General features: G+C 58.0%; 1 protein-coding gene across 1 annotated transcript in view; it reads left to right on the forward strand.

The window, feature by feature from the left end:
- Positions 1 to 15913, forward strand: part of LOC140387097 (rho guanine nucleotide exchange factor 12-like) — a 235067-nt gene that overhangs the window by 27417 nt on the left and 191737 nt on the right. Inside the window, exon 6 of the mRNA XM_072470106.1 lies at positions 120 to 260. Coding sequence (XP_072326207.1) covers positions 120 to 260 — 141 coding nt within the window. The remainder of the gene's footprint in view (positions 1 to 119; positions 261 to 15913) is intronic.

Consider the following 15913-nt stretch of genomic DNA (forward strand, 5'->3'; position numbering starts at 1 on the left):
ATAACCTGGCACATGATCATTTGCTGGAAAATGTAACTTTACTCCCCATTAACATCTTGGCATTGTGAATGAGAAACTGTGACCTGTGGTGGAAACTAACGGTCGGCTTTTGGAATTAGGAATAAGCGGATGATGGGAATGACGATTGGTGAGCGGGAATTGTCAGAACTGGATGCGGAGCGACAGCTTGACCAGGCAGCTTTTGAAATAAAAGAGAAGATACTGGCCGAGCACCTATTACCCAAGGTTGAAGAAGCCACGTAAGTGCACATTGCTTTGCAAAATCCTGGATAATGTTGGAGTCTGGCAATGAACTTGCCAAATATAAGTGGAGCATACATGTGACCATGGGCATGACTTACCCGTGGGCGTGATTTACACTTGTCTGGGGGCGTGATTTACCCGTGTCCTGGGGGGCGTGATTTACCCGTGTCCGGGGGGGGCGTGATTTACCCGTGTCCGGGGGCGTAATTTACCCGTGTCCTGGGGGGCGTGATTTACCCATGTCCGAGGGGCGTGATTTACCCGTGTCAGGGGGGCGTGATTTACCTGTGTCCGGGGGCGTGATTTACCCGTGTCCGGGGGCGTGATTTACCCGTTTCCGGAGGCGTGATTTACCCGTGTCCGGGGGTGTGATTTACCCGTGTCCGGGGGTCGTGATTTACCCGTGTCCGGGGGGCGTGATTTACCCGTGTCCGGGGGGCGTGATTTACCCGTGTCCGGGGGCGTGATTTACCCGTGTCCGGGGGCGTGATTTACCTGTGTCCGGGGGCGTGATTTACCCGTGTCCGGGGGCGTGATTTACACGTGTCCGGAGGCGTGATTTACCCGTGTCGTGGGGGCGTGATTTACCCGTGTCGGGGGGGGCGTCATTTACCCGTGTCCGGGGGGCGTCATTTACCCGTGTCCGGGGGGCGTCATTTACCCGTGTCCGGGGGGCGTCATTTACCCGTGTCCGGGGGGCGTCATTTACCCGTGTCCGGGGGGCGTGATTTACCCGTGTCCGGGGGGCGTGACTTACCCGGGTCCGGGTGCGTGACTTGCCCGGGGGCGTGATTTACCCGTGCCCGGGGGCGTGATTTACCCGTGCCCGGGGGCGTGATTTACCCGTGCTCGGGGGCGTGATTTACCCGTGCCCCGGGGCGCTGGCCGTCCCGCCTCGGAGGGCGCTGGCCGACCCCTGCCGGAGGGCGCTGGCCGACCCCTGCCGGAGGGCGCTGGCCGACCCCTGCCGGAGGGCGCTGGCCGACCCCTGCCGGAGGGCGCTGGCCGACCCCTGCCGGAGGGCGCTGGCCGACCCCTGCCGGAGGGCGCTGGCCGACCCCTGCCGGAGGGCGCTGGCCGACCCCTGCCGGAGGGCGCTGGCCGACCCCTGCCGGAGGGCGCTGGCCGACCCCTGCCGGAGGGCGCTGGCCGACCCCTGCCGGAGGGCGCTGGCCGACCCCTGCCGGAGGGCGCTGGTTGACTTGCGACAGTGGGTGCACTATCAAATTGGAGTGGAAATGTTTTAAAAAAATATATTTTATTGTGGCTTTTATATATTTACACAGCAAAGATAATCACAAAACAAAACAAGCCAACAGCGATTCAAATAACCAACTCCACAAAATACCCAACACTCCACCTCCCCATCCCCCCACTCCCCAGCTCGCCTGCCTCTCCATTTTTCTGTCTCCGGGCTACCAGGGAGGCAAAGGCCAAAACGTCGGCCTCTCTCGCCTCCTGGACACCCTGGTCTTCTGACACACCAAAGATCATCACTTCTGGACTCGGGACCACCTTCGCTTTCAGGACCTCCGCCACAACGTCGGCAAACCCCTGTCAGAATCCCCTGCGCTTCGGACACGCCCAAAACATGTGGACATGGTTCACGGGCCCACCCGCGGTGCGCCCACCCCTATCGTCCACCCCTTCAAAACACCTCATCCTGGCCACAGCCACGTGTGCTCTGTGGACCACCTTAAGCTGGATAAGGCTAAGCCTGGCACATGACGAAGATGCATTCACTCTCCTCAGGGCATCCTCCCACAGCCCAGCCTCCACCTCCCTCCCCAACTCTTCCTCCCACTTACGCTTCACTACCCCTATTGGGGCTCCCACCCAATCCATCGACTTCTTTAAATGTCGGACACTTTACCCTCCCCTACCCCTGTTTTTGACTCCACCTTTTCCCTCAGCCCGTGGGGCAGCAGGTGAGGAAAGGTCGGTATCTGCTTCCAGACAAAATCCCTGCAGATACCGGAACCCATTCCCTCCGGGCAAATTCAATTCCTCCTCAAACTCCTCTAAGCTTGGAAAGCTGCCCTCAATGAGTAGGTCCCCAAACCGCTCAATCCCCGCCCGTTGCCACCCCCGAAACAAACCGATGGTTAGGTAGAAGTGTTGATGACAGTTGAAGATTTTAGTTCCCGCTGAGATCAGTTGCATTTGAAACGCTTAAAGCAGAACCACACCCCACACACCATTGCCTTCCACAGTCTTAACAAAACGCCTTAGTACACTGAGAGTGCTCTTGGTCTAACGTCCCACTTGAAAGGCGGTGCCTTCAGTTATACTGTGACTCTCTGACAGTGCAGCGCTCCCTCAGTACTGACCCTCTGACAGTGCAGCACTCCCTCAGTACTGACCCTCTGACAATGCAGCATTCCCTCAGTACTGACCCTCTGACGGTGCAGCACTCCCTCAGTACTCACCCTCTGGACAGTGCAGCACTCCCTCAGTACTGACTCTCTGACAGTGCAACACTCTCTCAGTACTAACCCTCTGACAGTGCAGCATTCCCTCAGTACTGACCTCTGACAGTGCAGCACTCCCTCAGTACTGACCCTCTGACAGTGCAGCACTCCCTCAGCACTGACCCGCTGACAGTGCAGCACTCCCTCAGTACTGACCCTCTGACAGTGCAGCACTCCCTCAGTACTGACCCTCTGACAGTGCAGCGCTCCCTCAGTACTGACCCTCTGACAGTGCAGCACTCCCTCAGTACTGACCCTCTGACAGTGCAGCACTCCCTCAGTACTGACCCTCTGACAGTGCAGCACTCCCTCAGTACTGACCCTCTGACAGTGCAGCGCTCTCTCAGTACTAACCCTCTGACAGTGCAGCACTCCCTCAGTTCTGACCTCTGACAGTGCAGCACTCCCTCAGTACTGACTCTCTGACAGTGCAACGCTCTCTCAGTACTAACCCTCTGACAGTGCAGCACTCCCTCAGTTCTGACCTCTGACAGTGCAGCACTCCCTCAGTACTGACCCTCTGACAGTGCAGCACTCCCTCAGTACTGACCCTCTGACAGTGCAGCACTCCCTCAGTACTGACCCTCTGACAGTGCAGCACTCCCTCAGTACTGACCCTCTGACAGTGCAGCGCTCTCTCAGTACTAACCCTCTGACAGTGCAGCACTCCCTCAGTTCTGACCTCTGACAGTGCAGCACTCCCTCAGTACTGACCCTCTGACAGTGCAACGCTCTCTCAGTACTAACCCTCTGACAGTGCAGCACTCCCTCAGTTCTGACCTCTGACAGTGCAGCACTCCCTCAGTACTGACCCTCTGACAGTGCAGCACTCCCTCAGTACTGACCCTCTGACGTTGCAGTGCTCCCTCAGTACTAACCTGACAGTGCAGTGCTCCCTCCGGGAGAGCAAAGGGTAGTGGACTCTGTTGTGAGGGGATGTTGTGATCAGTAGTATTCACAGAGCAGAGTAACTGTGACTGCAGGGAACTTGGAGAGGATGTGGTGGACCACTAGTGCTGTTTGAGGTTGGAAATTTCTGCAGTTATAATATAATATACTAATAATCTTTATTGTCACAACTAGGCTTACATTAACACTGCAATGAAGTTACTGCGAAAAGTCCCTAGTTGCCTCATTCCGGCTCTTTTTAGACTCCGGAGCACTCAGCGGAAACCCATGCAGGCACGGGCAACGTGCAGACTGCATACATAGTAACCCAAGCCGGGAATCGAACCTGGCACCCTGGTGCCGTGAATCAACAGTGCTACCCACTGTGCTACCGTGCCACTTGCAGCTGTGATGCCTTTGCTGAGTGAGTGGCTATTAAATCGAAGATAGGCCACCACAGAATGAGAAAATGGCAAATACCCAACAGAAAACCATGAGAAACATTGGTGGGACCTATAGTTACACAAAAGCTTTTATACGCTCGGCCTTCACTGGAACACTGTGTACAGTTCTAACCCTCTCACTTGAGGAAGGATATAGTAGTCTCGGAGAGGCTGGGGTTCGGAGGTGTGGGCGGGGGGAGGCACGGGGGGGAGACGAGAGGAAGGAGGAGGGGATGCGAGAGGAAAGATTGGAGGGGGCAAAGGAAGGAGGAGAGGAGGCGAGTGGCAGGAGGGGGCAGGTGGCAGGAGGTGGATGGGCCGAGTGGCAGGAGGAGGAGGGGCCGAGTGGCAGGAGGCGGAGGGGCCGAGTGGCAGGAGGCGGAGGGGCCGAGTGGCAGGAGGCGGAGGGGCCGAGTGGCAGGAGGCGGAGGGGCCAGGTGGCAGGAGGCGGAGGGGCCGAGTGGCAGGAGGCGGAGGGGCCTCCGAGTGGCAGGAGGCGGAGGGGCCTCCGAGTGGCAGGAGGCGGTGGGGCCTCCGAGTGGCAGGAGGCGGAGGGGCCTCCGAGTGGCAGGAGGCGGAGGGGCCTCCGAGTGGCAGGAGGCGGAGGGGCCTCCGAGTGGCAGGAGGCGGAGGGGCCTCCGAGTGGCAGGAGGCGGAGGGGCCTCCGAGTGGCAGGAGGCGGAGGGGCCTCCGAGTGGCAGGCGGCGGAGGGGCCTCCGAGTGGCAGGAGGCGGAGGGGCCTCCGAGTGGCAGGAGGCGGAGGGGCCTCCGAGTGGCAGGAGGCGGAGGGGCCTCCGAGTGGCAGGAGGCGGAGGGGCCTCCGAGTGGCAGGAGGCGGAGGGGCCTCCGAGTGGCAGGAGGCGGAGGGGCCTCCGAGTGGCAGGAGGCGGAGGGGCCTCCGAGTGGCAGGAGGCGGAGGGGCCTCCGAGTGGCAGGAGGCGGAGGGGCCTCCGAGTGGCAGGAGGCGGAGGGGCCTCCGAGTGGCAGGAGGCGGAGGGGCCTCCGAGTGGCAGGAGGCGGAGGGGCCTCCGAGTGGCAGGAGGCGGAGGGGCCGAGTGGCAGGAGGCGGAGGGGCCGAGTGGCAGGAGGCGGAAGGGCCGAGTGGCAGGAGGCGTAGGGGCCGAGTGGTAGGAGGCGGAAGGGCCGAGTGGCAGGAGGAGGAGGAGGGGCGCGGGAGGAGGGTGGAGGTGGCGAGAGGCGAGAGGGTGGAGGAGCGAGATGAAGGAGTGGGGCAGGAGGCGGAGGGTCGCGAGGGAAAGATGGAGGAGGGGGAGGCGAGAGGGAGGAAGGAGGAGGGGGAGGCGAGAGGGAGGAAGGAGGAGGGGGAGGCGAGAGGGAGGAAGGAGGAGGGGGAGGCGAGAGGGAGGAGGGGGAGGCGAGAGGGAGGAAGGAGGAGGGGGAGGCGAGAGGGAGGAAGGAGGAGGGGGAGGCGAGAGGGAGGAAGGAGGAGGGGGAGGGGGAGGCGAGAGGGAGGAAGGAGGAGGGGGAGGGGAGGCGAGAGGGAGGAAGGAGGAGGGGGAGGCGAGGGTGAGGAAGGGGGAGGCGAGGAGGAGGAAGGGGGAGGCGAGGAGGAGGAAGGGGGAGGCGAGGAGGAGGAAGGGGGAGGCGAGAGGGAGGGAGGGGGAGGTGAGAGGGAGGAGGGAGGAGGGGGAGGTGACAGGGATGAGGGGGAGGCGAGGGAGGAGGGGGAGGCGAGAGGGAGGAAGGAGGAGAGGGAGGAAGGAGGAGGGGGAGGCGAGAGGGAGGAGGGGGAGGCGAGAGGGAGGAGGGGGAGGCGAGAGGGGGGGAGAGGGGAGAGGGAGGGGGAGGCGAGAGGGAGGAAGGAGGTTGAGGCGAGAGGGAGGAAGGAGGAGTGGGAGGCGAGAGGGAGGAGGGGGAGGTGAGAGGGAGGAAGGAGGAGGGGGGGCGAGATGAAGGGTTGGGGGGTTGAGAGGAAGGCTGAGGAGAAGTGGGGGGGGGCGAGATGAAGGGGTGGGGGGTGAGAGGAGATTTACTCGCAGGTTCCCAGGGATGAGGGAGTTTAGTTGATGTGGAGACACTGAAGATGCTGGGATTGGCCTTCTTGGAGCAGAGAGGGTTCAAGAGGTGATTTCTCCAGCATAAGGGGGTGGTGGGTGTCAAATCCCAGTACATGGGGTCGGCCTTTCAGGACTGGGAGAGGAGAAACCTCTTCGCTCAGAGGGTGGTGATCCTGTGGAATTCTCCACCACAGAAGGCTGCGGAGGCCGAGTCACTGAATATACTGAAAAAGGGAATAGATCTGGACACTAAAGGTATTGAGGGGTATGGAGAGAGAGCGGATGTCTGGCATGGCGCTAGGGGACCAGCTATGATTGGATTGAACAGTGGAGCAAGCTCGAAGGGCCAAATGGTCCACTCCTATTTTCTATGTTTCTATTTAATCGAGGTGTTCAAAATCAAGGAGGTTTTTCGATAGAGTGAATAAGAAGAAATTGTTTCCAGTGGCAGGAGGGTTGGCCAGCAGGCAATACATGTTAAGCATCAAAAATCAGCCAGATTGTGGTATAAGGTACCTAAGGTAATGGAAAGGTTCACAAGGCTGTTCAAAAGAAGTATTCAAGATCCTGGGCTTTGTAAGAAGAGGTGCAGAGCACAAAAGCCAGAAAGTTGGGCAAAGCAACTTTAAAAATCATTGGCTGAGCTACAGCTGGAGTATTGTGTTCAATTCCTTCAGAAGGATATCAAGGCCTAGGAGATTTACTCAAACATTGGATTACGTGTGTGGTGATATGCATCACTATTTTCACAAGGGGTTAATGTAAATACACAACTAAGTAACCACTAGAGGGAGCACCGGAGATGTCATGACATGCAGACATACAGCCAATGGGTCATTACAACAGGACACAACCAATGGGTAACAGGACACCCAGAGGTGGCATTACCACAAGGGGGCACTTCACAACCCATATAAAAGGACAGTAAGAAATTTTACAACACCAGGCTAAAGTCCAACAGGCTTGTTTCAATGTCACTAGCTTTCGGAGCGCTGCTCCTTCCTCAGGTGAATGAAGAGGTATGTTCCAGAAACATATATATAGACAGATTCAAAGATGCCAGACAATGCTTGGAATGCGAGCATTAGCAGGTGATTAAATCTTTACAGATCCAGAGATGGGGTGACCCCAGGTTAAAGAGGTGTGAATTGTGTCAAGCCAGGACAGTTGGTAGGATTTCGCAGGCCAGGTGGTGGGGGATGAATGTAATGCGACATGAATCCCAGGTCCCGGTTGAGGCCGCACTCATGTGTGCGGAACTTGGCTATAAGCTTCTGCCTGGCGATTCTGCGTTGTCGCGCGTCCTGAAGACCGCCTTGGAGAACGTTTACCCGGAGATCAGAGGCTGAATGCCCTTGACTGCTGACGTGTTCCCCGACTGGAAGGGAACATTCCTGCCTGGTGATTGTTGCACGATGTCCGTTCATTCGTTGTCGCAGCGTCTGCATGGTCTCGCCAATGTACCACGCTTCGGGACATCCTTTCCTACAGAGTATGAGGTAGACAACGTTGGCCGAGTCGCACGAGTATGTACCGCGTACCTGGTGGGTGGTGTTCTCACGTGTAATGGTGGTATCCATGTCGATGATCTGGCACGTCTTGCAGAGATTGCCATATAAAAGGACAGGGCACACATGCTCTCTGTCTCCTTCCCCAGACAGACATCTAGAGAGTACATCAGGGTTGGTCAACAGCATCACATCCAGCATGTGGCTTAGATCAGGCTGGTAAAGATAGACTGAGTTACTACAGCGAGATCAAACTCATTTAAGAACTGTGTTAATAGTTCAATAAACAAGTTGAACTCATTTCATAGTCTGGAGCTTCCTTTGTCAAAGCATACATCAAGGCAGCAGCTTATGCTACACGAAGCAGCATAACACAACAACATGGAGGAACTGGAGAAGCTGAGATTGTTCGCCTTGGAGCAGAGGGCAGCACGGTAGCATAGTGGTTAGCACTATGGCCTCACAGCGCCAGGGTCCCAGGTTCGATTCTCGGCTTGGGTCACTGTGCGGAGTCTGCACGTTTTTAATCCATGCGTTTTCGTTTCCTACCGGTGTGATTGAAGTGATTTGCACGCGAAGCAAGGGGCAAGTGAGGCGAGGTGCGTGCTGATTGCTCACAACATTAATTGAGAGCCATGTGTACAGTCTGTGTATAATCAAAGCGTAAATAGTGTTTTTAGTTTTTGAAGTTGGATTAATACACGAATGATTAAGCATTTTCTGTAACTCTATGAATTTTTTGGCAGCTGTTAAAGTGTATTTAATATTATTCATGGGGTCATGGTGAGTGAAAATGTCTGATTTCAATCTGAAATGAAGGAGGGCCACTCATGCAGCCGACAGTAGCCTAGGCTGTCCGTCACTGATGTAGAAGATGGTGGAATTCTGGGCACGTGTTCAGTCCACTGCGAACCGTGTCAGTGCAACCTTTTGAGCTTGTTTCAGATGTGTTGGCCGTGTAATGGACCGCGCCCACTGAACTGGAGTCCATTTGTTCTTGCCAGCCCTGGCCGTCTGCCCAGCAACAAGGCCGGTGAAGCTTTCTTTTTTAAAAAAAAAATATATTTTCATTGACATTTCTCATTGTGTTAGAATCATAGAATTTACAGTGCAGAAGGTGCCCATTCGGCCCATCGAGTCTGCCCCGGCCCTGGGAAAGAGCACCCTACATAAGCCCATACTACATTTATCCAACTGGGAAATTTGGCCAGTTGGATAACGAACTGGCTAACCGATAGAAGTCAGAGAGTGGTGGTGGATGGCAAATATTCAGCCTGGATCCCAGTTACCAGTGGCGTACCGCAGGGATCAGTTCTGGGTCCTCTGCTGTTTGTGATTTTCATTAATGACTTGGATGAGGGAGTTGAAGGGTGGGTCAGTAAATTTGCAGACGATACGAAGATTGGTGGAGTTGTGGATAGTAAGGAGGGCTGTTGTCGGCTGCAAAGAGACATAGATAGGATGCAGAGCTGGGCTGAGAAGTGGCAGATGGAGTTTAACCCTGAAAAGTGTGAGGTTGTCCATTTTGGAAGGACAAATATGAATGCGGAATACAGGGTTAACGGTAGAGTTCTTGGCAATGTGGAGGAGCAGAGAGATCTTGGGATCTATGTTCATACATCTTTGAAAGTTGCCACTCAAGTGGATAGAGCTGTGAAGAAGGCCTATGGTGTGCTCGCGTTCATTAACAGAGGGATTGAATTTAAGAGCCGTGAGGTGATGATGCAGCTGTACAAAACTTTGGTAAGGCCACATTTGGAGTACTGTGTACAGTTCTGGTCGCCTCATTTTAGGAAGGATGTGGAAGCTTTGGAAAAGGTGCAAAGAAGATTTACCAGGATGTTGCCTGGAATGGAGAGTAGGTCTTACGAGGAAAGGTTGAGGGTGCTAGGCCTTTTCTCATTAGAACGGAGAAGGATGAGGGGCGACTTGATAGAGGTTTATAAGATGATCAGGGGAATAGATAGAGTAGACAGTCAGAGACTTTTTCCCCGGGTGGAACAAACCATTACAAGGGGACATAAATTTAAGGTGAAAGGTGGAAGATATAGGAGGGATATCAGAGGTAGGTTCTTTACCCAGAGAGTAGTGGGGGCATGGAATGCACTGCCTGTGGAAGTAGTTGAGTCGGAAACATTAGGGACCTTCAAGCAGCTATTGGATAGGTACATGGATTACAGTAAAATGATAGTGTAGATTTATTTGTTCTCAAGGGCAGCACGGTAGCATTGTGGATAGCACAATTGCTTCACAGCTCCAGGGTCCCAGGTTCGATTCCGGCTTGGGTCACTGTCTGTGCGGAGTCTGCACATCCTTCCTTTGTGTGCGTGCGTTTCCTCCGGGTGCTCCGGTTTCCTCCCACAGTCCAAAGATGTGCGGTTTAGGTGAATTGGCCATGATAAATTGCCCTTAATGTCCAAATTGCCCTTGGTGTTGGGTGGAAGTGTTGAGTTTGGATAGGGTGCTCTTTCCAAGAGCCGGTGCAGACTCAAAGGGCCGAATGGCCTCCTTCTGCACTGTAAATTCAATGATAATCTATGATTAATCTAGGACAAAGGTTCGGCACAACATCGTGGGCCGAAGGGCCTGTTCTGTGCTGTATTTTCTATGTTCTATGTTCTATACTTCCACCGTATCCCCACCCAACCTTTTTTGGACATTAAGGGCAATTTATCATGGCCAATCCACCTAACCTGCATATCTTTGGACTGCGGGAGGAAACCGGAGACCCGGAGGAAACTCACGCTGACACGGGTAGAACATGCAGACTCCGCAGTACATCACATTTTCCTTACCTGCTAATTTACTTTATTAGACAGAGAGGTTTATTTTGATTTTCATTTAATTGGCCCTATATACATATTGCCACCCTCTGAATCGGTGTCCTTTGGTGCGGTGAAGTATTCCAATTGGCTTCCCCTCTGAGTCCAGCAGCACCACTTGGCTGTGATTTTCAGCAATGATCATAGAGTCTGCAGCACAAAAACAGGCCCTCTGCCGACCATCAAATACCAATAATCCCATTGCCCACCGTTTGGTCCATGAGCATCCAATGCATTGGCATTTTAAGTACTTGTCCAGATGCTTCTTAAGTGCTGTGAGAGGATCTGCCTCCACCATCCTCTTGGGCAGGGCATTCCTTATTTCCACCACACTCGGTGGAATAATGTTTCCCCAGGGCTCCTCTTAATCCATTTGCTCCTCAACTTAATCCTGTGCTCTCTAGCCTTAGACACCTCTGCCATGGGGAAGAGATTCTCATGATCTATTCTCTCTATGCCTCTCAGAAGTTTGATTGCACTATTAAATCCCCACCTATCAGATCAGAGCGAGAGAGAGCTAGGAGCCAGAGGGAGCAGGCCAGAGAGAGCTGGGAGAGAGAGGGAGCAGGAGGGAGAGAGAGGGAGCAGGAGGGAGAGAGAGGGAGCAGGAGAGAGAGAGAGGGAGCAGGAGAGAGAGAGAGGGAGCACGGAGAGAGAGAGCTTGGAGAGAGAGAGAGCTTGGAGAGAGAGAGCTTGGAGAGAGAGAGAGAGCAGGAGAGAGAGGGAGCAGGAGAGAGAGGGAGCAGGAGAGAGAGGGAGCAGGAGAGAGAGGGAGCAGGAGAGAGAGGGAGCAGGAGAGAGAGGGAGCAGGAGAGAGAGGGAGCAGGAGAGAGAGGGAGCAGGAGAGAGAGAGAGAGCAGGAGAGAGAGAGCTAGGAGAGGAGAAAGAGAGAGCTAGGAGAGGAGAGAGGGCTAGGAGGGGGAGAGAGAGGGCTAGGAGGGGGAGAGAGATGGCTAGGAGGGGGAGAGAGATGGCTAGGAGGGGGGGAGAGAGGGCTAGGAGGGGGAGAGAGGGCTAGGAGGGGGAGAGAGAGGGCTAGGAGGGAGAAAGAGCTACGAGAGAGAGCGAGGAGAGAGAGCTAGGGGAGAGGGAGGGAGAGAGAGCATGGAGAGAGGGGGAGAGAAAGGGGGGAGTAGAGAGAGAGGGGAGTGTTATGGGCCAGGGTTTAGAGAATCCCAAAGTGTATCACGGAGTTCACCTGACCCACAACTTTGAATAGATTGTGGTATGGGGAGCACACGGCCCACTCTACAGGTGTGGCACAGCAGAAGAGAGAGAGCTAGGAGAGAGAGAGGGAGCAGGAGAGAGAGGGAGCAGGAGAGAGAGGGAGCAGGAGAGAGAGGGAGCAGGAGAGAGAGGGAGCAGGAGAGAAAGGGAGCAGGAGAGAGAGGGAGCAGGAGAGAGAGAGAGAGCAGGAGAGAGAGAGAGAGCAAGGAGAGAGAGAGCTGGGAGAGGAGAAAGAGAGAGCTAGGAGAGGAGAGAGGGCTAGGAGGGGGAGAGAGAGGGCTAGGAGGGGGAGAGAGGGCTAGGAGGGGGAGAGAGAGGGCTAGGAGGGGGAGAGAGAGGGCTAGGAGGGGGAGAGAGAGGGCTAGGAGGGGGAGAGAGAGGGCTAGGAGGGGGAGAGAGAGGGCTAGGAGGGGGAGAGAGAGGGCTAGGAGGGGGAGAGAGATGGCTAGGAGGGGGAGAGAGATGGCTAGGAGGGGGAGAGAGAGGACTAGGAGGGGAAGAGAGAGGGCTAGGAGGGGGAGAGAGGGCTAGGAGGGGGAGAGAGGGCTAGAAGGGGGAGAGAGGGCTAGGAGGGGGAGAGAGAGGGCTAGGAGGGAGAAAGAGCTACGAGAGAGAGCGAGGAGAGAGAGCTAGGGGAGAGGGAGGGAGAGAGAGCATGGAGAGAGGGGGAGAGAAAGGGGGAAGTAGAGAGAGAGGGGAGTGTTATGGGCCAGGGTTTAGAGAATCCCAAAGTGTATCACGGAGTTCACCTGACCCACAACTTTGAATAGATTGTGGTATGGGGAGCACACGGCCCACTCTACAGGTGTGGCACAGCAGAAGAGAGAGAGCTAGGAGAGAGAGAGAGCTAGGAGAGAGAGAGAGTTAGGAGAGAGAGAGGGAGCAGGCCAGCGAGAGCTAGGAGAGAGAGAGAGCTTGGAGAGAGAGGGAGCAGGGGAGAGAGAGCTAGGAGAGCGAGGGAGAGCTAGGAGAGAGGGAGAGCTAGGAGAGAGAGCTAGGAGAGAGAGAGAGCTAGGGGAGAGCGAGAGCTAGGAGAGAGAGAGAGCTAGTAGGGAGAGAGAGAGCTAGGATGGAGATAGAGGGCTAGGATGGAGAGAGGAGGGCTAGGAGGGAGAGAGAGGGCTAGGAGGGAGAGAGAGGGCTAGGAGGGAGAGAGAGGGCTAGGAGGGAGAGAGAGGGCTAGGAGGGAGAGAGAGGGCTAGGAGGGAGAGAGAGGGCTAGGAGGGAGAGAGAGGGCTAGGAGGGAGAGAGAGGGCTAGGAGGGGGAGAGAGGGCTAGGAGGGGGAGAGAGGGCTAGGAGGGGGAGAGAGGGCTAGGAGGGAGAGAGAGGGCTAGGAGGGAGAGAGAGGGCTAGGAGGGAGAGAGAGGGCTAGGAGGGAGAGAGAGGGCTAGGAGGGAGAGAGAGGGCTAGGAGGGAGAGAGAGGGCTAGGAGGGAGAGAGAGGGCTAGGAGGGAGAGAGAGGGCTAGGAGGGAGAGAGAGGGCTAGGAGGGAGAGAGAGGGCTAGGAGGGAGAGAGAGGGCTAGGAGGGAGAGAGAGGGCTAGGAGGGAGAGAGAGGGCTAGGAGGGAGAGAGAGGGCTAGGAGGGGGAGAGAGGGCTAGGAGGGGGAGAGAGGGCTAGGAGGGGGAGAGAGGGCTAGGAGGGGGAGAGAGGGCTAGGAGGGGGAGAGAGGGCTAGGAGGGGGAGAGGGGGCTAGGAGGGGGAGAGGGGGCTAGGAGGGGGAGAGGGGGCTAGGAGGGGGAGAGGGGGCTAGGAGGGGGAGAGGGGGCTAGGAGGGGGAGAGGGGGCTAGGAGGGGGAGAGGGGGCTAGGAGGGGGAGAGGGGGCTAGGAGGGGGAGAGGGGGCTAGGAGGGGGAGAGGGGGCTAGGAGGGGGAGAGGGGGCTAGGAGGGGGAGAGGGGGCTAGGAGGGGGAGAGGGGGCTAGGAGGGGGAGAGGGGGCTAGGAGGGGGAGAGGGGGCTAGGAGGGGGAGAGGGGGCTAGGAGGGGGAGAGGGGGCTAGGAGGGAGAGAGGGGGCTAGGAGGGAGAGAGGGGGCTAGGAGGGAGAGAGGGGGCTAGGAGGGAGAGAGGGGGCTAGGAGGGAGAGAGGGGGCTAGGAGGGAGAGAGGGGGCTAGGAGGGAGAGAGGGGGCTAGGAGGGAGAGAGGGGGCTAGGAGGGAGAGAGGGGGCTAGGAGGGAGAGAGGGGGCTAGGAGGGAGAGAGGGGGCTAGGAGGGAGAGAGGGGGCTAGGAGGGAGAGAGGGGGCTAGGAGGGAGAGAGGGGGCTAGGAGGGAGAGAGGGGGCTAGGAGGGAGAGAGGGGGCTAGGAGGGAGAGAGGGGGCTAGGAGGGAGAGAGGGGGCTAGGAGGGAGAGAGGGGGCTAGGAGGGAGAGAGGGGGCTAGGAGGGAGAGAGGGGGCTAGGAGGGAGAGAGGGGGCTAGGAGGGAGAGAGGGGGCTAGGAGGGAGAGAGGGGGCTAGGAGGGAGAGAGGGGGCTAGGAGGGAGAGAGAGGGCTAGGAGGGAGAGAGAGGGCTAGGAGGGAGAGAGAGGGCTAGGAGGGAGAGAGAGGGCTAGGAGGGAGAGAGAGGGCTAGGAGGGAGAGAGAGGGCTAGGAGGGAGAGAGAGGGCTAGGAGGGAGAGAGAGGGCTAGGAGGGAGAGAGAGGGCTAGGAGGGAGAGAGAGGGCTAGGAGGGAGAGAGAGGGCTAGGAGGGAGAGAGAGGGCTAGGAGGGAGAGAGAGGGCTAGGAGGGGGAGAGAGGGCTAGGAGGGGGAGAGAGGGCTAGGAGGGGGAGAGAGGGCTAGGAGGGGGAGAGAGGGCTAGGAGGGGGAGAGAGGGCTAGGAGGGGGAGAGAGGGCTAGGAGGGGGAGAGAGGGCTAGGAGGGGGAGAGAGGGCTAGGAGGGGGAGAGAGGGCTAGGAGGGAGAGAGAGGGCTAGGAGGGAGAGAGGGGGCTAGGAGGGGGAGAGGGGGCTAGGAGGGAGAGAGGGGGCTAGGAGGGAGAGAGAGGGCTAGGAGGGAGAGAGAGGGCTAGGAGGGGGAGAGAGGGCTAGGAGGGGGAGAGAGGGCTAGGAGGGGGAGAGAGGGCTAGGAGGGGGAGAGAGGGCTAGGAGGGGGAGAGAGGGCTAGGAGGGGGAGAGGGGGCTAGGAGGGGGAGAGGGGGCTAGGAGGGGGAGAGGGGGCTAGGAGGGGGAGAGGGGGCTAGGAGGGGGAGAGGGGGCTAGGAGGGGGAGAGGGGGCTAGGAGGGGGAGAGGGGGCTAGGAGGGGGAGAGGGGGCTAGGAGGGGGAGAGGGGGCTAGGAGGGGGAGAGGGGGCTAGGAGGGGGAGAGGGGGCTAGGAGGGGGAGAGGGGGCTAGGAGGGGGAGAGGGGGCTAGGAGGGGGAGAGGGGGCTAGGAGGGGGAGAGGGGGCTAGGAGGGAGAGAGAGGGCTAGGAGGGAGAGAGAGGGCTAGGAGGGAGAGAGAGGGCTAGGAGGGGGAGAGAGGGCTAGGAGGGGGAGAGAGGGCTAGGAGGGGGAGAGAGGGCTAGGAGGGGGAGAGAGGGCTAGGAGGGGGAGAGAGGGCTAGGAGGGGGAGAGGGGGCTAGGAGGGGGAGAGGGGGCTAGGAGGGGGAGAGGGGGCTAGGAGGGAGAGAGGGGGCTAGGAGGGAGAGAGGGGGCTAGGAGGGAGAGAGGGGGCTAGGAGGGAGAGAGGGGGCTAGGAGGGAGAGAGGGGGCTAGGAGGGAGAGAGGGGGCTAGGAGGGAGAGAGGGGGCTAGGAGGGAGAGAGGGGGCTAGGAGGGAGAGAGGGGGCTAGGAGGGAGAGAGGGGGCTAGGAGGGAGAGAGGGGGCTAGGAGGGAGAGAGGGGGCTAGGAGGGAGAGAGGGGGCTAGGAGGGAGAGAGGGGGCTAGGAGGGAGAGAGGGGGCTAGGAGGGAGAGAGGGGGCTAGGAGGGAGAGAGAGGGCTAGGAGGGAGAGAGAGGGCTAGGAGGGAGAGAGAGGGCTAGGAGGGAGAGAGAGGGCTAGGAGGGAGAGAGAGGGCTAGGAGGGAGAGAGAGGGCTAGGAGGGAGAGAGAGGGCTAGGAGGGAGAGAGAGGGCTAGGAGGGAGAGAGAGGGCTAGGAGGGAGAGAGAGGGCTAGGAGGGAGAGAGAGGGCTAGGAGGGAGAGAGAGGGCTAGGAGGGAGAGAGAGGGCTAGGAGGGAGAGAGAGGGCTAGGAGGGAGAGAGAGGGCTAGGAGGGAGAGAGAGGGCTAGGAGGGAGAGAGAGGGCTAGGAGGGAGAGAGAGGGCTAGGAGGGAGAGAGAGGGCTAGGAGGGAGAGAG

Source organism: Scyliorhinus torazame, chromosome 12 (assembly GCF_047496885.1).
Source record: "Scyliorhinus torazame isolate Kashiwa2021f chromosome 12, sScyTor2.1, whole genome shotgun sequence".
Lineage (NCBI taxonomy): Eukaryota > Metazoa > Chordata > Chondrichthyes > Carcharhiniformes > Scyliorhinidae > Scyliorhinus > Scyliorhinus torazame.